This window comes from Opisthocomus hoazin, chromosome 1 (genome assembly GCF_030867145.1).
Source record: "Opisthocomus hoazin isolate bOpiHoa1 chromosome 1, bOpiHoa1.hap1, whole genome shotgun sequence".
Classification (NCBI taxonomy): Eukaryota; Metazoa; Chordata; class Aves; order Opisthocomiformes; family Opisthocomidae; genus Opisthocomus; species Opisthocomus hoazin.
The window spans coordinates 77,237,441-77,260,321 of NC_134414.1; the positions used below are offsets into that span (position 1 = coordinate 77,237,441).

The 22,881-nt window shown below is 44.1% G+C and overlaps 2 protein-coding genes across 4 annotated transcripts in view; one reads left to right on the forward strand and one right to left on the reverse strand.

The window, feature by feature from the left end:
• The window catches only part of EIF5B (eukaryotic translation initiation factor 5B), a 38,813-nt gene extending 29,191 nt beyond the window's left edge, over positions 1–9,622 (reverse strand). The window contains exon 1 of the mRNA XM_075426811.1: positions 9,502–9,622. Within this exon, the coding sequence (XP_075282926.1) occupies positions 9,502–9,536 (35 nt within the window). The 5' untranslated portion in view covers positions 9,537–9,622. The remainder of the gene's footprint in view (positions 1–9,501) is intronic.
• A 1,431-nt stretch (positions 9,623–11,053) lies between these two features.
• TXNDC9 (thioredoxin domain containing 9) lies at positions 11,054–21,439 on the forward strand. 3 transcript variants are annotated; one of them, XR_012764586.1, is made up of 7 exons: positions 11,054–11,161; positions 11,464–11,563; positions 12,766–12,979; positions 15,243–15,361; positions 17,307–17,561; positions 18,724–18,966; positions 19,900–19,986. XR_012764586.1 is itself a non-coding variant. In XM_075426823.1 (6 exons), exons 3-6 carry the CDS (start codon positions 12,794–12,796, stop codon positions 20,015–20,017), a joined length of 678 nt encoding a protein of 225 aa, XP_075282938.1. In that variant the 5' UTR covers positions 11,054–11,161; positions 11,464–11,563; positions 12,766–12,793; the 3' UTR covers positions 20,018–21,439. The 3 variants fall into 3 exon arrangements, 2 of the variants coding, with proteins under 2 accessions (XP_075282938.1, XP_075282947.1); XM_075426823.1 differs by lacking the exon at positions 18,724–18,966 and having other exon boundaries at positions 19,900–21,439; XM_075426832.1 differs by lacking the exon at positions 18,724–18,966 and having other exon boundaries at positions 11,464–11,544; positions 19,900–21,439.
• The last annotated feature ends 1,442 nt before the right edge of the window (positions 21,440–22,881 follow it).

Here is a 22,881-nt window from a genome sequence, read left to right on the forward strand (position 1 = left end):
AAGCAGTTAGGAAATAAACGAAGAGCTGTCACCTACCACTGCTCAGTCAGATGTAAAGAGTCCACCAGTAGCTCTCCTACTTATAAGATCCCGCACAGTTGCAAGCTATTGAGTCAGAAAAGCAGAAAAACCTCGTGACTGATAGACACATGGTCTGTAGAAAACAACATCACAGGGTTTCTCTTGCCAGTACAGCAAGGAAACAATATCTAAGACTAGAACCTCAGCTGAAAAAAAAAAAAAAAAAAAAAAAAAAACCCCACATGGCAAACAAAACCCTTGGCTATTACATAGCATCTGCTGAAAAAATACTAAAATAGCACATACCTTAAGGTGTTGGGCTTTTTGGGGGGTGGAGGTCACGTTTTTTAAAACATGAGAAACAAGCACAGTTTTGGAGCAAGTTCTTTTTCTGATGCAATAGCCTGCAACAGCCATAACCTAGAAATTCCCTGTGGAAGCCATCATAAGGCTAGGGTTCACCCTAATACAAGCTTTGATTTACAGATGTTCAAGCTTACGTCAATCCTAGTTTCCACACACTAGGATTTGCTTTAGTCTTAAGGGCATGCTTTGCCAGTTTGCTTATAAACACTTAAATTGTAAAGTTTCATAGTTTCTAACACTTGGGCACAATTAGTGAGATGTATTTTTGAAGTCTGAAGTTTTACCTTTTCTTTTGCAGTCTAGGATATTACACACTTAATTAGTGCACATCTCACCAGAAGTTGTCATGCTCCGAATCAAGATTTAGACTTAAAATTCTTAAATAAAATAAAAAACATCAGAGCTTCCTAATGAAGTATTTCAGAACAGTTGCAAGTACATTTTAATTATCTATCACTTCTCTCTTCCATGGAAGGTTAAAAAAAATTCCTCCAACTACTGGCATAGCTAACATATTCATCACTAGGGATTTTCATAGTGTGAAGCTTCCATACTAAGGACAGATACTGCACTCAATGTAGTCTCTGTAACAGACAAGTCTAGTCATAGGAATTTGAAAGACTTCCTAGGCACTGCCCCAGAAAACAAGGCCAAACGTGGGGAAGACAGGACTACAGCTATCGAAATAAGTCAGACTTCCAGCATTTTTCTTTGCGCAATGAACTTTTGCAGCTGAAATGTGTAACTGCCCTTCCTTCCCAAACAAGCTCCTCCAGCTTCCCGTGCAGGTTCTAGTGAAGCCTCGCAAGCCAACTGACAACAAAAGTATTTCACAGAAACTCTCTGTTAACAGACAAGCATATTACATTAGCAAGGCCACCAGCAAACATGCATGTTTTCCTCATGCTCTTTCCTAAGACCACACCCAATTATGACTTTGAGTACACTTATTATAGTACCTACAATACATATCCACAAACACAGGACAAACTTCATTATAAATAAGCACCGTGCATCTACATGTGACAGACGTGACATCCTGACTAGGCAGCAGTAAGCTAAAGAGCAAAGGAAACGAATAGTTTCCTAATCCATACCCAAACTGAAGAAGTGGAACAACAGGTTTAATTAACAGTATACAAAGGCCTTGAGTTGCCCTTATTTATATCAACTTGACATTATTGAAACTAGTTAAACAAAACTGCAGAAATCAAATGTTAAGTATTCAACTTAAAATGAGAACAAGCCCTTAATTACTGGAAATCCAACACCCAGCTTTGCAGACAAAGTCAACAGGATAACACTCTCCTGCTGAAAGTAAAACTACAGACTCAAAGATAACAAGTACTTTTTGATCAACTGCACTGACCGACACAAATATGATTACTAAAGCTTGTCTTCATCTTTCAGCTAACTAAGATAACAAGCTCAGTCAAATTATGCCGGAAATATTTCAGTTGGGATTGGATTTAAAACTGTCTCTGTAAAGAGGAAGCTCAAATGTCAGAAAACACTGCACAATTCAAAAAATAAAAAACAAAAACATTTACGTGCACGGGGCAGAAAAGTCAGTAAGTCGACACAGCAAGAAAGTTGCATCACTGCTGTGAACTCACTGCCCACATTCCTGCATAATAAGACGACTCATTTTTCATGAGGCAACTTTGGAGATATTTCATCATTTACATGACACCAGCTCTTCTGATCACCTTCAAAGGAACATCACTGTCATTAAGTCATTTCCTTTTGCTCGAAAAAAAAGCCCTTGAACTTCAAAAAGACTGAAAAGAAGCTGAACCATCTGTTTCCACGTATTTGGTTTCGCAATAGTCTTAGACCAAGTAAAATTAACACTTTTAGACAGGTCTTCACCATTACTCCCCCAGAGCATCCTACCTATCCTCTGTGTATGTGGGTCGTAAGCCCAGTAAGAAGGATGCATTTCTAAATAGAAGTTTATCCAAAATCAGCAAGTAATCAGTGCTGAATGGCATATTTGTAGTTGTTTATACTTGTAGGTATTAAGACAAATCGCCATCCTCTTCTGCAAAAAGTTTTTAGAGCAACTGGTTTAAAATGCTACAGAATATAAACCACTTTGGAAGTAATTATTTAATTGTTCTAAACCACACACCACCAACTTGTTCTTTAAGTGGGTTATGAAATTGAAAATGCAACCTTTTGCTGGCTCAGCAAGGCTATTCAAAACATGAAAACAAAGCTGTGGCCTTTTTCTCATTCTTACCTATCAAAGAACATGAACACCACAAGCTTCTCTTTTTAAAGCAGAAGCAGCCACCTTGTTCTTCCTGCTGAAAACACTTAAATTACATATGCCTGAGACAGTCTGAAACTTCAGGAAAGAATGGACAGCACTCCTTCCTCAGCCCAAGAAGTGAAGGAGTGTCCATGTGAGCACCAGCTGTGCAACCCAACACTGCAGCTGACACCGCTTTAAAAAAAAAGAAAAAAAAATCACAACCCCAGAAACGGGCCCCCCTCCCCTTGCCTTTTTCTCAAGTTATGAGGCAGGCAAGGGGAGCAGTGACTTCCTTCCCCATTCCCAGCCATGCTTTCCCCTCTCATCAGCTCAGGCCATCCTGCAGCCACAAGTCCTTGCAGAAGGCACTTCTTTGGTGGCAGATCAAATCACACACCTGAGTCGTACTGCGGGCACATAAGCACTGGATCCAATGCAACAGAAGCAGTTACAGCATGCAGCGGGGAACAGCAAGAGTACGAGATTTGAAACATCTGACAGCTCGGCTAAGTGTGATGTGAACCGACACCTTAGCTATTTTTCCCTAGTAAGATGAAGGAAGCTGGTGAAGCTACCTAATTACATGAGACAGCAAGGAAGCAAAATTTGACTAAAAGGTAATTGCTTTTTATACAGGCTCCCAAGACTATGATTCCATTTTTAATATTAAAGAGTCATGCCTTCTCTTTTAAGTTTGGCTGGGGAAAGAGTGGAATAAACTATCAGCTAAGCAAAACCTTCTGAAAAAGACATAGAAAACTTAACTTTTAACCCCAACAGATTCTACAGAAACCAAGTCTCCTTTCTACAACCCAGATTAAAAAAAAAAATAAGGAGCTCACAACAACCTTAAGTTACCATTTAAACAAAGATACCGCAAAATTTCAAGATAAAAAGCTTTTGTTGTGGCTAGTAGCCGGCAACATAGAGCTCTGGAAGAAAGCAGTTCTTCAAGGTTCAGTCTAGGTGTTCATGTCCCAAGAGAACACGATGACTAAAAGTATGGAATATGAAACACTAAGCAAAGAACTAGCATCAAGTCTTCCCTGAACTAGTTCCTTTTGGGTTTAGTTTGTTTAGAAAAAGTGCAAAGATAACAGAAACTACCTCAAAGTCCAGTGTTTCACAACTTCCATATCCCACGTATCTCTCCGTGTGTAACACCAAAATACATCACAAAAATACCATTTATAACACTTCATGAAATACACTTCAGAAAGTCTATAGCCCTGAAGAGCAAAGGATGCCCACCTACATTAACTATAATTAAAATCAATACTTCATCTAAAGAAACATATTTCAGTGTTAAGATTGTAGATTCACATTTAAAATCTCCACTGGAGTATTGCAAAAGAAAAAAAAAAAAGATGACATATGGGAAGAATAAGGTTTCAGTGCTGCAAATGCCAGGATCATCAAAACACGCATCTTCTGTGATATATCAACTGGTTTCAGACCAGAACACCTACCAGACTGCACTGTACTTTTTTAGCAAGCCAAAATAACGACTGAATTACTTCTATGCACACAGAACTTGTGTGCAGAAAAATTATTTCCTCTACTAGTCTAAGGGACTATTTTTGTGGAGACAGTCAGAGGGAGAAGGAAAAGGAGTATTTTATGCAAGCATTAAAAGTTACTAAACTAGAGATTTTGTCCAGAACTGTAACTTTGACTACTAGGCAGTTTTTAAGTGATGAATGGCACAGAACAAATGTACAGCAATGAGTGTGTGTCCAGAGTCAGAAAAACATGACAGTATTAATGCAATTAAAACCAGTGAAGTTATGTAGAGCTGTCAGCTTGCCTGGCTTGATAATATGAGCGTCAACAACAGCAGCAATGTTTAACTTACTGTAAACATCTTTATTCTGAGCGAGGCTTTCCAGAGATCTTCAGAGAACTCAAAGAACAGTTCCTTCAATTCCTGCTGGCTTGCAATGTACTATCTTCTTGCTTTTCATAAACAGTAGTTATACATAAGGTTTAGACACCTTCACAAAGGTAACAAATAAAAAAAGACTTCGACAGGAAAAGCTGCTTCTAACAATCTTTGTGTACTGCTTTTTAGTTTATTGCAAATATTTGCAGATCCTTACAGTCTTTTTACAATGATATTTTGCTTAAAAAAAAAAATCCAACAAATGTATAAAAATACCTTTCTTATAAATATGAAATGTTTGTGCTAAAAACTATAGGTATGGGGGGAATGGAAACATTCATTTGCATAGAACAGGCCAGTAAATTTCTGTAATGGAGAAATTATTCTGCATTATTTTACTCTATCTTTCAGTACAAAATCCTGGCATCTTCCAGAAGAGATTTGCAAAACAGGGATTTCAAGGGTTTATTAGCTGTTCTCCTCGATAGAGCTGCAGAAAACTTTGCCTGTGGAAATATTTTTGAGAAGCAGAGAGAGATGGCTATTGTAAATTTTCTGGTGTACAGAATGTTTCTGAGGTACAGGTGTTTGTAGGCTTTCTAGCTTTCACAGAGCTTTCTACACAACATCAAGAAGACTTTACTTAACAGACTAATAAAAAAGAGCCAAATAGAATGACTAATCTACAATGCCAGCAATTTAATTTGCAGAAGAGAAAGGGATATATAGCATCAGGAACAGCACTGTAAGTCTTATTTTAGCAGTAGTGTTCACTCTTGGCTGCAGAATCACAGCTGGCACCTGTAATTTCCAAGCAATATGCATGAATGATCAGAGTGGTATGCCTAGGCAACAGTTCACAATATTAAGGGCACAAGAATAAACACGCCTGAAGACTACCTACTGAAAGCTAAGGAAAACTACTAAGAGAAGAGGAAGATGACTTAAAGCTGGGAGAGGAGGAAAAACACATGAAGAGCTAACACCGCCAAGCAGAAGGGTCCACACTCCAGGCAGGGAGTAATTTGTAACATACAGCATATAGCACACTTACTTGGAAATCAAAGCACAATTCTGTAGTTTACAACAGCCTTTCTTCCCATGCATTTAAAAAAAAAGTCCTATACTAAATTCACAAAGGCAGTAGGGGAAAACCTTCTGCCATTACAGCTCTACCCAAGAGCCAAAGCATAACACAGCACTTCCAGCAGGAGCTAGACTACACATCTGAACACGCACTCTTTCATTAGGAAAACCTAGAAATTCAGATGCCTTGTATTTTTATTGAAAGGTTTGCTGTGAAGTTTTAATTGAAAATCAGCAATCAACACAACCATGAAAATTAAGCAGCTTCCATATGGTTTAGGAGCTATTCATGACCCAAGTCACTCTCCCCATTTACAAAGCACCTCTCTAACATACCACATCGAGTTTTTCCTACAGCGACCACATATCTGACCATTCCAGATAACTATGTTCTTCATGGACAGATGCACAGCGATTAAGTGGCATGAGTCAACAACAGAGTTCCAGACAAATATATCAGCGGTGCTGATATAGTAGAAACAGATTTGTAGGTGTATCTGTTCAGATAACAATCTGTATTCATAATAGGCTACGGTCCTGCATTCCCCTTCTTTCCCACAGATATCATCTCACTCAGGGTCTTGTCCTTCTGTACTTATACCCTGTTCCCATGACAAAATTCATCCTCACCTCATTTACCAGCACACTTCCTGGACATGTATCAATACTTGTCAGTATGACCTCTACTGTACTCAGCAGAAACAAACAAGGGGAAAACTACACAACAGAAGTCAAAGCTATGGGGGAGAAGGGAAGAAAAGCAGAGTAAAGATGACTTGTGTCTTCTGTAACTTGTCTCAGTATGTCAGAAGACAAGTAGAAAATCTCCTTGCTGTTGCACCAATTCTCAGACCACTGTTCAGAACAGACATGCCACCTGCATCTTCCCACGTGCTCCCTTTGCACTGCAAGTTATGCCCTTGAGCTGCCGTATGCTTTGGGAGTGGCGGCCAGACGGGATGTAAGGGATTGTATCTGCAACATAGTTGTTGGGGAAGGAAAGAGAGGAAAAGGAGGAGGAAACAGTGTACTAACTCTGCATAGCACAGAACTGAAGATGTGAGACACAAAACTGATTGGAAGCCTTTGATTCCACAGTGCCATTCCTCCCTCACTCCACTGGGAATGAAAGGGAGACTGACGGGGGATGCTGAAGTCCACCTTCAAGGCACAGATTCAAATACGCAATGCAGCCTCTGCCTCGAGAGAGCCTGACACACACGGGGCATCAGCTAGAACCAACACCACCAGATGATGAGGGTACCTCTGCAGATGGAGCCTATTCCAAAACATCACTGGCCTTCCAGGTCTATCCTCACTGCCATCCCTTCAAACTCCCCACTATAAAATACACCCGATCTAACTGTCCTGTCCTTCTTCCCGAACACATACCCACTTGAATTCTTCTTCCACATCATTGCTTCCACCGCCACACAACCGCATAGCCCTGTAACATGGTATCGCCCCTGCTAGTAGCAGTCCATAGGCCCTGCACTGCAGCTGCAAGGCCTTCGGACCGGAGCCTGTCAGGCTTACTTTGGCTGAACTTTCCTTGACCTGCCTGCAACTTTTGCTGGATTTAGCTGTGACAGCAATTCCTCTAACTGACCAGGTGTCTACGCCTAATGGGTTCTACTTTTGTTTACCCAGGCATGCTGCAACTGTAGTTTTCATATAGATAGCAGCAACAAGCAGTTACTCTGTATAGAATGAGATACTCACAACTCTAACACAATGATGCAGTGTAGAGAGATACAGGCCTGGTACGGTAGCAGAGGCCCTGAGGACACAGGACGCAGCGGAGCGCAGGAACGAGATACACAGAGGTGGCTTGTACAGGACTCTGCGCTGGACACCCTCCGACTCACCAGTGGTCAGTTAATAGAAATGCAGACCTGGACAAAACTGGTTTTAGGGGTAACAAACAAGAAAGAACTAGTACCTAATATATAGCGTCTTTTACATATTCGGATGTAAGATGGAGCTGCAAAGCAGCGCAGTGTCACATAAGCAAGCATATAAAAGTGATCTCCAGCATATCCTACAGTGAGGAAGATGAAACCATCAACATGCATGATCATATGCCTCCTCATGAAGGACACCTGATGCTGACAAGTCACCGTAACAGCTCACCACCACCAGGATGAAACCACTGACTTCAGGACTCTCAGCAGCAGTGAGACGGTCAGCATAACTACGTTAACTACATTATTGCTCTTTCTTTTTCTGTAACAATTAGATTTGGACTATTAATCATCAGGTTCTTAAGATTTCAATTATTCTACGAACAAATTCTTGGCTTCTCTTTTATGGTATGCTTCCATTTTTTTAGACATAAATGAGATTTTTGCGCACAGCAACCAACAGAGACCTATGCTCAGTCATTTACAGACACACAGAAATACAAGAGAACAAAGCATCTGGAAGGCACCAAGACTCTCAAAGCTTCCCCTGCGCGCCAGCTACCATCACTGGGAGGTCTCCCAGTACAGTGATGCTTCTGTACCCAGAGGCTTCTGCATGATTCTGGCATCTGCCACACCAGATACAAAGACAAGCCCTAAGTGCCTTTCCTTTAGAGCACAAAAATCCAACTCCTCCCTCTTCTTTTTCAAATCACTCTTGACTCATCTCCTCGCCAGAGCTGCTCCAAGATACACCTGTGAAACAAAGCCGGTAACAACAGACACTAGAAAGCAGCATATATGGTATGGCAAAACGTGTGAGGAAACACTGTCAGATGAGCAAGAGACTCATTACCCAGAAACGGCCAGAGAAACTAAAACAGTTTACACCCTAACCTGGTAAAGTGTAACAACCTTAGGTCACTAACGTCAACACCTTAATGCAATACACATCTAGGCAGTAAAAAAGCTTAGAGAGGAAATAATATTTTGTGGAATAGCCTTCACAGGAAGCACTTTCATAAAAGAAACGCTTAATGACTTGAAAAGGATATACAAAATGAGCTGTCTAGGTAAGGAAAAAAGTTGTACTGTTTCTAGTTCACACACATTTTAAGACAACAGTTTTCATTTAACTCCTTGCCAGTATTAACAAAACACACTGTCCAAATTGGTTGTATCTCCGTATATATTATTTTATCGTGGTAAGTAACAGGACACTCACAACATTAATCAGTCAGTGTTCCATATGGTTAATATAATCGCAGATTCTCCTACAAAAAAATAAAGTTCACTGACAGGACAGACACCAAGACGATATGCACATAACCGCAGAAGGGATCCCTCTTCTCCTGCAATCACTAAAACATCTAACCATCTGCATCTATTAAACGTGCACAAATCACTAAGCTATACCATGATCCACAGCGCTGTCTCCCATTACAAAAACACCTCAAACAACAGCCACCTCAGGCGGTGCAGCTGAAGCAAGCAGCTATTTTTAGCCGACAGCCGACATCCGCGCTCACGGACAGCGGCACTCGGCCGCCGCCCGCTCCCGGCCGGGCTCCCCGGCAAGGCAGCCCAGGCTCCGGCAAGCGCCCATCACAGGCACCGCGAAGCCGGCGCCAGGGGCCCGGCCTCCCCCGCCGCCGCCCTCCGCGGCCGCCAGGCCTCCCTCCACCCCTCCACGCCGCCGCCTGCGGGGCACCCGCCCGCCGACTCCGCGGGCCTCCGCCGCGGGCCGTGCCCGCACAGCCCGCGCCGCTCCCCCGGGCCAGGGGCACGACCGAGCCGCCGGCCCGGACACCGCCAGGCCGGGTCTGCCGAGCCCCGCCTGCCTGCAGTCTCCGACGAGGCCGCGAGCCCCGGCAAGGCCTGACTCAGCGCCGCCGCACCGGCGCTCCCCGCCGCTGCTGCTGCTGTCAGCGGCCCGGGGCGGGGTGCGAGGGGGCGCGGAGCAGGGGGTGCCGCTGCCCTACCTGTCATCGCCCTTATTCTTCTGCTTCTTGCCCATGGCGGCGGCCCCGGCGCTCGTCCCCCGCCTCAGCGCTGCCCGGCCGCCCGCGCGCAGCCCCGCGCATATGGTACCGCCGCCCCCACCGGCCCAGCCCCGCCGCGCACGCGCGCAGCCCCGCCTCCCGCCCTCCCGGCCTGCCCCGCGACGAGAGGCCGCGCCTCCCCCCGCTGGCGCCCCCCGCCGGTCGGAGGGGGAAACCGGGCGGCGCTGCTTGGCCCCGGCCGTGGGCGGGGGGGGAGGAGGAGGAGAAGGGGAGACGGCCACGGGGTGCCACCCCGCCTCCTCCCGGCCACGCTCCGCAAGAGCAGAGCGGGTCGGAGCGGGAGAAGCAGCGGTCACCGACACCCGACGGTTCCGTGCGCTGCCGTCGTCGTCGCCCCGCTGCAGCAACTCCTCCCGCGGACGGAGCGAGCCCCGCGGTTCTCTTCACCTCCCGGCCTCAGCATCGCCGCCTCCGCCGCGCTTCGCTCCTCACCGCCGCCGCTCCCCGCCTCCCTCGGCCTCCGCTCAGCCACAGCTCCCCGCCGGCTGCAGGCAAGGCCGGGAGCTCATCTTCCCGCCCCGCCTCGCCCACCGGCGTACTTCGGTACCGGGGAGGCGGATTTCCAGGAAACAAGAAAGCACGACACTTGGGGTTTATTTTTCTTCAAAAACACACTTTAATATCGCGTTATTCAATCCGTCGGTCTTCTAGCGCGCTCGCAAGAAGAGCAAAGCGACCACAAGCCCCGCCTGCTCCAAAGCAGCCGCCTTCCCAGCGAGACCGCCGGAGCCCGCCGCCCGCGCCCGGCCAGCCCCGCCCGCCCTCGCCCCGGCGCCGCGCGGGCCGGCCTTACCTCACGGCATCGCTCGAGGGGCCCGGCCCGGCGGCTCCCGGCCGTTACGCCCCCGCCGCGCCCCGACTCCCTGCGGGGGGTCGGCCTCGGCCTCCCGCGCCCGACCCCGAGGCGGAGCCCCCCAGAAAGGCGGCGGCGGGCCCTCCCCGCTCCCGCCGACAGCCATCGCAGCCGGTACCACCGGCCGCCGCGCCCCTCCCCGCAGCGGTCGCACACTGAGGTGAGGGGCGGGGCGAAGCAGGACACGCCTCGCTGGCGGAAAAGCCCCGCCCAGAACGGGGCAGCCCGGCCGCGCGCTCCCGGCGGGACAGGGGGCGGGAGAACTGGGGAAAGGCGCTGGGCATGCCGGGAGGGGCGCGGTTGCCAGGGGACGGGATGTGGGTGGGCCAGGCGCGCCGGCAGAGGTAGTCCCCGCGGGGCGGAGCTGCGGCGCGGAAGGGGAGGGGCCTCCGATGAGCCCCGCCCCTCCCGCGTGGCAGGCACCCGCTCGCCCTCCTGGCCGCTGCCCGCAGCTGCAAGCCCGCACCGGTGCGGCGCATGCGCGCTGGGTGCCGACCTCCCTAGGGGCGAGCCCGCCGCCCCGGCCAATGAGCGCGTCGGGGAGCGCTGCGTCAGCGCACGCGGCAGCCGGCCCCGCCCCAGCCCGGCTCTCGCGAGACTCCGGCGGGGTGCGGTCGCGGGGCGCGGAGCAGCGGAGGGATTCGCGGCAGCGGGCTGGGCTTTCGGCCGTGCGGGGCGGCACCGTGCCCGGGGGCGGCTTTCCCTGCAGAGCTCGTCGGCAGCCGGGTGGGTGCGTCGGTGGGCGCGCGGGCGGGGGAGCGATCGCTACCTGTAACGGCCCCGCGGAGGCGCGCGGCGCCTGCGCGCTGCCCCGCCGCGGGCGGTCTCCGGCGGGCGCTGTCGGCCGGGCCCCAGTGCAGCGGGCAGGGCCGCGGCCCCGTCAGCACTGCCGAGCCCCCCGGGAGCGGGCCCGGGGCGGAGGCCTCCCGGCTGCGCAGGGGGCGGCTGCTGGCCACCGGACTTCGGCGGTGGCAGCAGCGGAGGCTGGCCGGGGCTGACTTTCCGTTTTCCTTCCCGTTTGCCTGCAGGACCAGCCCTCCTTTGCTCCAGCTGGGCAGAGTTCCCTCCCTCCCCTGAAGACCCAGCGGCCTCCGACCTGCGTTGGCGAGGTGCTTATTTCTTCTGGAGGTACGGGAAAGGGGGAGATGAGACGCCAGCGGAGAGGCTTTGCCGTTAACAGCTTGGGGGGAGCGACTCCGGGCGAGGCGCTGCGGGCCGGAGCGGGCGTGGCCGCGAGCGGGACATGCGGCAGCAGGCGTAGCGCTGCTGATGCTGCGTGACACTTGGAGCGTTGCCGTGGGGTTGGTGTTTCGCCCGGTCGCTGCTTGAAATGCTTTCTTGTCTCTCTGTGCAAGGTGCTTACAAAGGCAGTGGCACTGGTAGTTTGGCTGTTTTGAAACACGGCCAGGAGTACTGTGGAACCCAGGCTCAGCACGTCAGAATCGCGGCCTGCAGGTTGTCTGTCTGGTTAGGGTGACTGCACCTCCCCATTTCAAAACTCATTACAGTGACAGTTCTTTGTAGTGTAAGTTTACTGGGGAGAACAATCGGTTACGTTACCCCAGCTCTTCAGGCACCCCAGTTGTAGTATTTCATGCCTTTTGAAGTGTTTAGGCAGGGAGAATTTACAGAAAATTATTTTAGCTGTGTGTCGTCACACAGCAATTAGGTAGTGGTTGCTAGGATTTTTTAAATCCTTTCGGTGGCTGCCATAGGGTGGTGTTTGCAATAGCAGTTTTCTTGTACTAATTGAAGCAGTGTATTGGCCTCAAGCGTTTGCTGTTGAGCGCCTTGCCTTTCTTTTAGCTGAGGAGAGAGGAGTGTTAATTCAGATTTAAATGTGTTAATATGCATCAGATGCTTAAAGTAATTGCATTTAAACTACTGGTGGAATCTTATATACTAAACATTGCCTAGACTTATTCTGAGACATCTTACACGTCCTCCCAGCAGCTTGCAGCTTTCCAGTTGCATCTTCTAGTTTCAGAATATTTATTAAAGGTAGGTAGATCTGGCTCAGGGTAAATGTTCCTTTGGAACTGGTGAATTTTACTTCTTTATATCGACAAGTAGTCTCAAGTTCCTGTGCGCTTTGAACAGCTGCCTTTGGGATTGAGACAAGAGGACCTGACTGGTATCTTTGTTGCCGTCTGCGTTCATTGTGAAAGTGTCCTCTGAAGGGGGTTGTAATATAGCAAAGAGCTATCTACTGTTATCTTCAAATAGCTTAGTATTTTGTTCGCCTACAGTATGAACTGCAAGTAAGAGAAGTCAGGCTTTTAATTAAGTGCTTGTATACGTGTTTATTCTGTGTATTACTACTTCCACAGCTCTGAAGAGATCACTTTGTAGTTAAAGATGGCTGCTGATACCTCTGAAATATTTCAAAAAGCTCTGCAGAATGAATTACTTCACACTGCAAAGGTTGTAGAAGAACATCTGGATGCTGAAATACAGAAGTTGGACCAAATGGATGAAGATGAATTGGAATGCCTTAAACAAAGGAGGCTTGCGGCACTAAAAAAAGCCCAGCAGCAGAAACAAGTAATGCCTGTAGTAATATAAGCTCTTGATGTATACAGTGCAGCAAACTTTTTCGCAATCCTAGGAAAATCATATATATGAACTAAGTCTTTTGGGGTTGTTTGGGTTTTTTTTTATTTCTTTCTCACCTTTCTGTACTTATTAATTTTAAATTATCCAAGAAAGCGTGTGTCTGTCCATGTGTGCATGCATTGTGTTTTTTAACAGGAGGAGAGAAGAACCTCTGTGATAGTTTACAAGAAGGATAGGATAAAAAGTATCTACAAAGATTTGTGTGTGTCCATGTTCACTGAACGTTGCTATCTGGAAGAATAAGCCTTGTAGGCAACCTAATCATAGGATGCTTTAGGCTCCTTAAGTTTCTGAATTCTGTAGATTGTTAGTTATGGCGTGCAGTGATGCATACTTTTCTCTTAAGGTATTTTGTGGAAGAGCGATACAAGGTCTTTCCGTGTTCCTGACATGGAATCGTTTGTCCCCCTCCTTCTAACCCAGTGAAATGTTGTGTTTGTATGGCTGCTCATTTCTTCTTGCATGAAAGAAATTCTGCTTTGGTCCCTGATACCTCATGCTAAGTTGTGGTCTTTATGCTCCCCAAAAAGTCTCTTTGAACATAGTTGTCACCAAAATTTTGATAACATATGGTGTGAGACCTGAACTGTAAGTAGGGAAGCCATAGGTTTCTTAGTTTACTCCGTCTAAGCAAACCTAAACAAAAAATTAGACTGGTTTGGGGGCGAGGTGACTGGGTTGAAAGGAGATACTTTGGCTGTGGTGGAACCCGTAAAAGACAATGCCATGCTTTGAAACTGGAATGCAGTAAAGTGTCACATCCTAGTTGGGATGCTGGAGGAGAGACAGTGTTAGCAGCTTTGGTTCTCTAAATGCAGAAGTAGAGACAATGGCATACTGTCTCTAGAAGTTCAGTTTATATCTGATTCTAGTGTTTTCCCTTTTCGGAAGTCATAACACTTGGGTGTGAACGTGGTAGTTCTCACGAGAAAACTTGTTCATGTCGGTTGATCTTAGGTCACTATTCTCATGCAATTTCAAATGCAAATTTGGAGTAGGATGTAAAAGGAGTAAGCTGCCACGCCATGCTGAAATAGGATTGTGCAGAGGGGAGTTAATGCATACCCACAGTTGAAGGATAAGTCAGTTCTTGATTTGCATCATGATGACTTCTCCATGTGCTCATACTTATATGCATTTTTAACGTATACAGTCTTCGGGAAATTCTTTGTTCTATTTTAGCTTACAGGATATTTTTTGTTTGCTTGGAAGCTTTTTTATTTTAAACTCTGCTAAGACAAAACTGCAAGATCAAGAAGAGCGACTTATCTAAACTTTCCCCCCCTACTGGAACCTAAATTTTTTTGTGAAGTTGTTGTCATACTGCCCTAGTTCTGATCATTGAGCTTAGCCTGTACTTGTTTTAATACACTACAATTAACTTTCAATATTGGAGAAGCTGGATGTTTTTTCTTCAGTGTATTTCTTGAAAATCTAGAACATCAGCTTTTTCTAAATTATATTTGCACTCTTAATGAGGCAGTTTTTGAAGATGCCTGTAAATTTTAGCTTGTGAAATTCTGTTTCTCCATACATTTTATGACTAGTGGTATGCAGGTGTTTTCTGAGTGGTTTTCTGGAAGCCTGCCTCATGTTAAGATATCTTCAGTATATATTTGATAGACAAACATCATCTGTTGCAGGTGAGTTAGTAGGCTTTTTTATCCTTGTTTTTTTCAAAGGGAAAAATTAGAAGAAATCCATTTTAGTAGACATAATGACTTGCATCAGTTTTAGACAACAGTTCTTTGAGTGTACAAAAACAGGTTAGAGAGAGTAGCCCGAGCTGTTGATTAGCAGTTTTCAAATGCTGAGAATTTTCTGTCATTTGTGTTCTCTTTGAACTGGTCGAGTCTTACTGAGAGGCTGCTCTGCAGAGATTTGTACAGCTCTGTACGAGATTTGTATTTCCAAGTAAGTAAGGTAGCCTTACTGCTCAGTCACCTATCTGTTGTTGAGAAAGAGGCAACCCAGAAGTGTTGTCTAGCCCAGTGGCACTTGCTTATTTCCAAAACAGAACTGGGGGGGGGGGGGGGGGGAAGATTAATTTGTTACTCCTTCTATTACTGTATGAAATAGGGTTCCGCTGAAGTCCACCTCTTTTATTTTTCTTAAAGGCTGTAGACCTTGCATGACAGGTGCAGGACTAACAAACTCCATACTAATTATTTCCTTTTATGTTTTCCAAAAGGAGTGGCTTTCAAAAGGACATGGAGAATACAGAGAAATCCCAAGTGAGAGAGACTTTTTCCAAGAAGTCAAAGAAAGTAAAAACGTAGTTTGCCATTTCTACAGGGATACAACTTTCAGGTATAGTAAATAAGCTATGCTCAAGAAACCTTTTGTTTATAGATGTCTGCAGAAACAGACGTGTTCTTTTATTCTTTCAAATCCCACAAGTAAATAGCATTTTTATGTATTAAGAAGTATTCACATTCCTTCATTTTCCAAATCTCAGTCCCTTCTCATGACATTTTATTTTTTAAATTGTTTTTTCCCATTGCAGTTAGTCTGGACATGATTTGACATTGATTAATACTCTTTTACATAGTTGATTAGAATATAAATGTATAACTTCTTTGGCAATATTTGAGTGCGCTGTGTTTCATTGTTGATTTAGTTTGAGGGAGCCAGGTCTTTAAACATAGTCACCGTACAGGAGTAGCATTTCAAAAATATCACTTTGGTTATTCCAGACAGAGATACTCTGGACAGTTCTGGCAAGTGAAAATAAAAATATAAACAAAAACTTGTCTAGGCATCTTCAGAATTTAACCTTTTACTTTGAAATGATTTGTGGATTCCAGTTGCAGCTGCTTTCCCCTTGTGCCTGTGCCTCTGTTATTTTGTCACTTTTTTAGGGTGTGAGAGACCTAGATCTGAAAATGTGTCCTGACTCAGGAACCTAAAATAAGATCTTCCACTTCCTTGGAAGAATTTCGAAAGTTCTGGGTTGTAGGCTGTTCCTCAGTGGATCTGTCTCAATGTCTTCTGTTAAAATGCAGTTGCAAAGTAGAGTGGTTTACTGAAGGAGGAGCCAGTTGTCCTGCTGTTGGTTGGTTGTTTTTTGTATCCCCAAAGGTGTTATGATCTCACTAGCTTATAGAATATAAACTGAAATGGCCTCTGTGAGAAATTGAAAGAGCTCAAAGCTGGATTATGCAGTGAGGTATATGCATCCTACATTTTCTAAGTTAAACGTGTAAGTTTGAGAAATACCTGAAGTGGTTGTATTTGGCTAGCTTTTACTCAAAGAAGTTGAAAGACTGTCTCTGCAAATAATGTCGCTTAGAACAGGATTGGGTTGTTTGGTTGTTGTTTCTTGAACCAACAAGGTCTGTAGACTCAGACAGGAGACGGATAATTTGTAACATTTTGTGATCTTTGTCGTGCTGACAACCGCCTTGAAGCTAGTGTGTCAGGTTTACCAATCACAGCATCAAGTTGCTTTCATCCTTGCCCGCTCCAGCTTTTTGATCTACACAGTTCTCCTCTTGACGTAAAGGACAGTCACATCACAGAGTTCGTGCAGCTAAACCAAAGCACTTAAAGAAGGCAATCCAGAAAGTTGAGATTGCAGGTGACAAGTCCACAGATCTCTGCCATCTGATGAGTATTTTGAGAAGTTCGTGTTACTGTCGCTTAGCTGAGAAACAATAGTTGTATAGTCGCTCCTATTCTGTTGCAACAGTAAAGTCAAATGTTCTTGCCTGTAAGCACCACTGAAGCAGTCTGTGCAAATCACTTTTTTTTTTCTCCCCCCCCAACCCCCGTACAGTGAGTTACTGCATCTCAGTTGTGGAGGTAGTGACTGAAAATAAACAAAATGCTGTTAACATGTTGAGAATACTTTTCTGAAGACATGCAGTTTGTTATACAGAATTTTTTCCAGCTGCCAGGCAGTGCAAGTAGAGCAGGAAGAACAGAAGTCAGAGAGAAATTTCATCAATAAATGCAGGCCTCAAGAAATGAGAGAGGCTTTCAGATGTGTGTGGAACTAATTAGGAATAAATAAGAGGAAATGGATGATGTAATTGTGCAATAAAGGTTCTTCAAGCTGTTATTCTGTTAGTTATTAATTCCAGCTACTCCTGAAACAGTTTCTCTTGAAACTAAATTCTTATTTACAAAGGTCATATCTGAGGAATTAACATGGTAGAACTAGCTCTTTACTGTTCCTTTTAAACTTTGTCTAAAATGCATCTTCTTCACCTTATTGATTCTAACACGTTACATATTTTGGGTTTTTTCACAGGTGCCAGATAATGGACAAACACTTGACTGTATTGGCAAAAAAGCATGTTGAGACAAAATTCTTGAAATTAAATGCTGAAAAATCTCTTTTCTTGTGTGAGAGACTGCGCATCAAAGTAATTCCCACTCTAGCACTGGTAAAAGATGGAAAAACACAAGACTATGTTGTGGGCTTTACTGATCTCGGTAACACTGATGACTTTACTACGGAGACCTTAGAATGGAGATTAGGCTGTGCAGACATAATTAATTACAGGTAATTGTTTCGTGATTGTTTTATTTTCAGCTAGAGTGCAAGAAGAACATGCTTGTAGACAGGAGAATCTGTAAAAGTTAGTAACTTTGATATGTTGCATGCTTAAGACACACTAATCCAGTTAAATAACTGTGTACTCCAGTGTACTTCAGCAAGGGAAAGAAGAGAGTATCTCTTTGGCAAAGTATTAAGAAATTATGACGAGAGTTACATTGTCCTTTTTGTACAGTAATAAAAATATACAGAGTTCTTGCCATGAGGTGTGTAGAGTAGCTACACTGCTTTGATATGGCCGCTCAGTCATGCATCCAATGTAATCCTTTCTAAATCAGCTAGAAATGCTTAGATCTCACAGTCACAATGCTTGGAGCATTTTTAATCCACTTCACAGAAAACTCAGCACGTCATCCTTAAACTACATCTTAGTCCATAGTACATACATGAATATGGGGGTTTTTTCCAATGAACAGTACAGAAAGTGAAAATAAGTTGCAGATGTACAACTAAATTGTTTGTGTAGGAGTACAGTATAATCATCATAAATCCCATACATAAGACGACAGGATAGAAGGCAGTAGAAGATGACTGTCACCACAATAACCTAACTTTAGGGGAGAATCATTTACAAGAACTTTCTGCTTTGGCTAAAACATCATCTTTATGTTTTTAGGTTAATTTTGCTCTTTTGTTTTGAATGTCTTTGGCTTTTTGGTTTCGGTGGCTTTTGTTGTGTTTGTTAAACTTCATTATCTGAATTTATTTCAGTGTCAAACTTCCAAATTTTGGCAGGAAATATTGTTGTATCTTAAAGGCAAAGAAGCTACTGTTCAATTTAGCTTTATAGTTGTTGAACTTCAGATGAAATGACTGAGATAGAAATCTGTGGTTCAAAACAAGTGGTAATACCCACTTCCCAGTTCAGTAACAAGCAAATATGCAGAGGAGTGAAAGGCAGCTTCGTTATATATTCTAGATAGCAACAGGCTTTTATGGGAGAAATCTTTCAGTGGAGTTGTACCAAGCTGCGTTGAATTTGCTAAATGCTAGTACATTGGCTTATGGTGTAATGTCACTTCCTGCTTGACTCTGCTAGTGCTGTGTATTCTGCTCGTAGCTCCTTGTGGAGTGAGGGAGTTGTTTCGTTCTTTGTTCATTTTACCAGGTCCCGAGTTTGGTACCCTGGCTTTGCAAAGTGAGCCACGATATCTGCACAGCCCAGGAAATCCATTCCAGGAGACGTCCATTTATGTACAAGTGTTGCATTTCCACACTGCTCGGAATGTAACGTCCTGCTCTCTGGAGTTTCTGAAGGGAACATAGTCCTCCTCAGAGCCAAAACCAGTTCTTTTCCTGTGGGATAGCGGATGTGAAAGGATATACTGTATTTAGGGGAAAAACTGTTCAGGTGACCATTTTTGACCAAAATCAAGATTCAAGTGGTGTACTGACTTATTACTGATATGTAATTAACTAGCAATCAGTGAACTGTACATTTAGGATCAATATCAGAAAGATGTTATTTACAAAATGTTAACACCTACGAATTTCTAAACACCCTTCTGTAGCTAATTGCAGAAGGTTCTAATTGCTCGCTCACTGACTAAGACTTAGATGCAAACCCCTCACTGGTCATCTGAGTGAAAGCACGCACACCCTTTTCCAAGCAAGGGGAGGGGATTCCCCTCCTTGCGCACCCCTGCTGTAAGAGATGTGGGTGCTCCAGCTTTGTGTGAGCGCTTGGTGTTCCCAGCAACCTGTGGACCCCCGTGCTGGTGAGGAAGCCCCCACGGGGTCATGCATGCGCACTGAGGTGCGAGTCCCTCCGTATTCCCCTGACTGGAGCACAGCATCCGATGGGGAAGCTGCCCTGTCTGGTCCAGGGGTAGTCCACGGTGACTTCTGGCAACACAAAACCCGGTTTTAACTTGTTTGTTTCTACTCCAAAGTCCCCAGTACAAAATTTTAGCTTCTTTTATACTTCTGGCTGCTCATTTGTTTTGACAAGTCTCTCTGTAATTTGCTGGTTACTGTTTAATCTGACAGATGGTTGTCTTCAGCGTGATCAGTCTCTAGCAAAAGCCCTTTCAGACAGTTTTTCTCTAGAGCTCCATTCACAGGTGCTGTTTCCACTCACTCTCCTGTCATAAGTACGGTTATCCAGGCTACGTCGTTCAGGACATGCTATGCTAGCACCACCGCAATGCTACTTAGCGTGGCTTTAAGAAGCCGGGATTGTGTTCTCTTACAATACTTTCCTGGAGAAACAGGTAAATAGAGATGCTGCTTGCTGTCTGCATGGATACGGCTTTAATCAACATGTCTTATTCTTTTCCTCTAGTGGAAACTTGATGGACCCACCTTTTCAAAGTCGAAAGAAATATGAAACAAGCTTTACAAAGTTGGATAAGAAGACCATCAGAGGAATGAAATATGACTCAGATTCCGATGATGACTAGAAGAACAGCTAAATATATTTGTAAATCATCTTTTGTTTATGCTTGGTACATTTTTAAGAATGTTTTTTATAAAGCTTACTGCTTTTCATTACATCTGCACATAATGCTCATTTTTCTATACAGTTTTATACAACTGAGTCATAGAAGAAAAAAGCTTAATTTTTTTTTTTTCCTTCTTTTGGAAGTCATTTGTAATTCAAAAATCTGAGTCCTTCTAACTAAATAACGTGGCGAATGATTAACGTTGTCTTAACTATAAGTTGGTGAAGTGTTTTGAAGTAACTGTTAGAAACAATTGTACCAAGTCAGACCAAAGGTCTCTCTGGCCCAGCATCCAGTCTCAGTGGCCAAAAGCAGATGCACAAGGAAGAGTAAAAATAGGATGAGCAGATAGCAGTGCCTCGCTACAATATACTTTAAGCCATCTGTGGCCTGAGGAAACTGTATCTGAGAGCATTTACTGGTTAAAATCATGGAAGAAAAATCTCTTTAAATCCTCATAGTATCCACATCATATGGCAAGGAGCCCACAATTTACTTGTGTTGTGTGAAGAACTACTGCCTATTGTTTTCCTTGAATCTGACAATTCCAGGTTTTTTGTAATTTTCTTTATTAAAGGTGATGATATCCACTTCTCAAGAAAAGATTTTTCCCTATTGGTTCCTCTTCCAGTTGTCTTTTTAAATTTATTATTACTTACATTATCAGTGAAGCACCACAAAATGATTAGTAAAGTAACTGCATTTTAACAAATGATTGCTTATCTTATGGTGCCATGTCATGACATTGAATAACTTAACTACATTGCACTATAAGTTGTAAAAACAGTCATAACTTCTGTGAATTCAGAACTAGATGGTCAGGAGCAATGCCCTTTTACCATCTATGTACGCTGCATGTTAAAGCTGATACAGCGGGTGATAGCACATAGTAACAAGCATATTGAAAACAGCCTTGTTCACAGGTTTGTATAATTCTGTGGTTTTGAATGTGTGGATTTTATAGCAGATACTTTGTACGAGAGAGTAGACTAGAGGAAAGTATTTGGGAGAAACCTTGATCCGTTAAGTTTAGGTATAGCACCTCATACTGTGTACTGTTCTTCAGTAATGGACAGAATTTTCAAGGGAGATCTTGCTTAGAACACAATAAAAAATTTCTGGCTAGGTGAAGAGTTGGTGAGTTTTCTTGTCGTTTTCAAAAAAAATAGTTTGCTGTGTGCTGAATGACCCTTTTGAGGTGGTATTTTGAATCCAGTTGGCCCAAAAAGCAGTGAAGGTGGGTCTTGTCAGTCTTGCTGCCTTGTAGTAGAGAACACTTGTGATTGGGCCAGCCCCAGCAATATATCTGTGTAAGTAAGTTTAAAAAACTATATTTTATTTCCGTTTGTGTACATTGAAATAAAATTATTTTAATTCTAATGTTGACTTTTGCATCCTTTCAGATAAGATGGTGTAGGTGCTGTGGGGGTTTTTCATTTAATAATGTCCATCATAAAGTTGCATGCGCTCTTTCTAGATTTCTAACAAACTACCTACAGTTCTGTTGTAACATTAAGACATCGCTTTGAGAAGGCAATCAGCTTAAGAGGTGCACAGCTGCCCGTTAATCTACTAGAAGCATAAAGTAAACCTGGTTTGAGAGTTGATCCCCTTTTTAGGGTAGAAACTCTAAATGTGCTAGAAAGTGTTTGCTTTGTTGTTGTTTTTCATCCAGCTGCATGAAGTTAGGAAACCAATGTTCCAACAGCATTTTTAAGAGTGCCTTAGCAGGACTTGTCTCTTAAGTCCTAATTATGTTGAATATAGGCTGTGGGAAATACAAAATCATGTCTAGCATAGTTGTGTGCTGTGTGGAAATACATATGGGCTTGTCAGGATTCCAGCATGGTGCGTTGTTAGAGGTTATTCAGTTCCATGTGTGAACAGCCCTGTTACAAACTCAATGCAAGTCCTAGTCAGAGTCTGTGGTTTTGTGTCACTTTAAGCTGCTGATTTGTTTCTAGGTTAATCTTCAGTTGGACCTCTTCCTTCACCTGGCTTGTAGTATGGCCACATGCACGCCAGTGCTGATACAGGAAGTTTGCAGGAATGCGTGGCTTGGGTGAAAGGGGAAGTTGAGACTGTACAATAAGCTGAAGTTTATTTTGAGGTAGCAGCCTCATAGATCTGTCTGCTTCAACTCTTTCATGTCTGCTTTCTGCATTTTGTCTTGAATGAAGATTAAAACTGCCATTGAACGGTCCTCTTGGTAAGATCTCCATTCTTGATATGCACATTACTTTGAGATGGACAATTCAAATCCAAGAATTTGGGTTTGGCTGAAACTTAAAAATCTTGAAGAACTGGAAAATTATTCTAGTTTGAGTAGTAAGGAACAAATTATTCTACGGTAGAGCTCAGTAATTTTGCAGTGCAGATTAAATAATGAAGTGTCAGCAAGCTAGAAGTATAAACAATTCAGAGATCACCAGCTCAAACAAATGTCAGCTGCACAGACTTGAAAAGCACGAAGCTTGACTTTGTCAGCAGCGGTCTAGTGGCAATGTGGCTGGTAGATGAAAAGGTGATGCGCAATATTTAGAAACGGCACGGGCTGCATGTGATTAACCGCTTACAGCAGACAGATTGTATATGGAAGGGCATGACTAAATAAGGTTCCTGAGCCTAGACTAATCACAAAATGGTAACTGGTCTGCCATGTGTTAGCCATGAAAGGGTGTTACACAATACAGAGATGAGAAACGCTCAGGTATGGCTTCAGAAGTTATGGGGCTGATGCATGAACTCAGCATGTAACTTCAGAAATGATTAGTGCTTAAGTCCATGCTTGATGCTCGCAGGAATTCATCATTAAAGAAGTG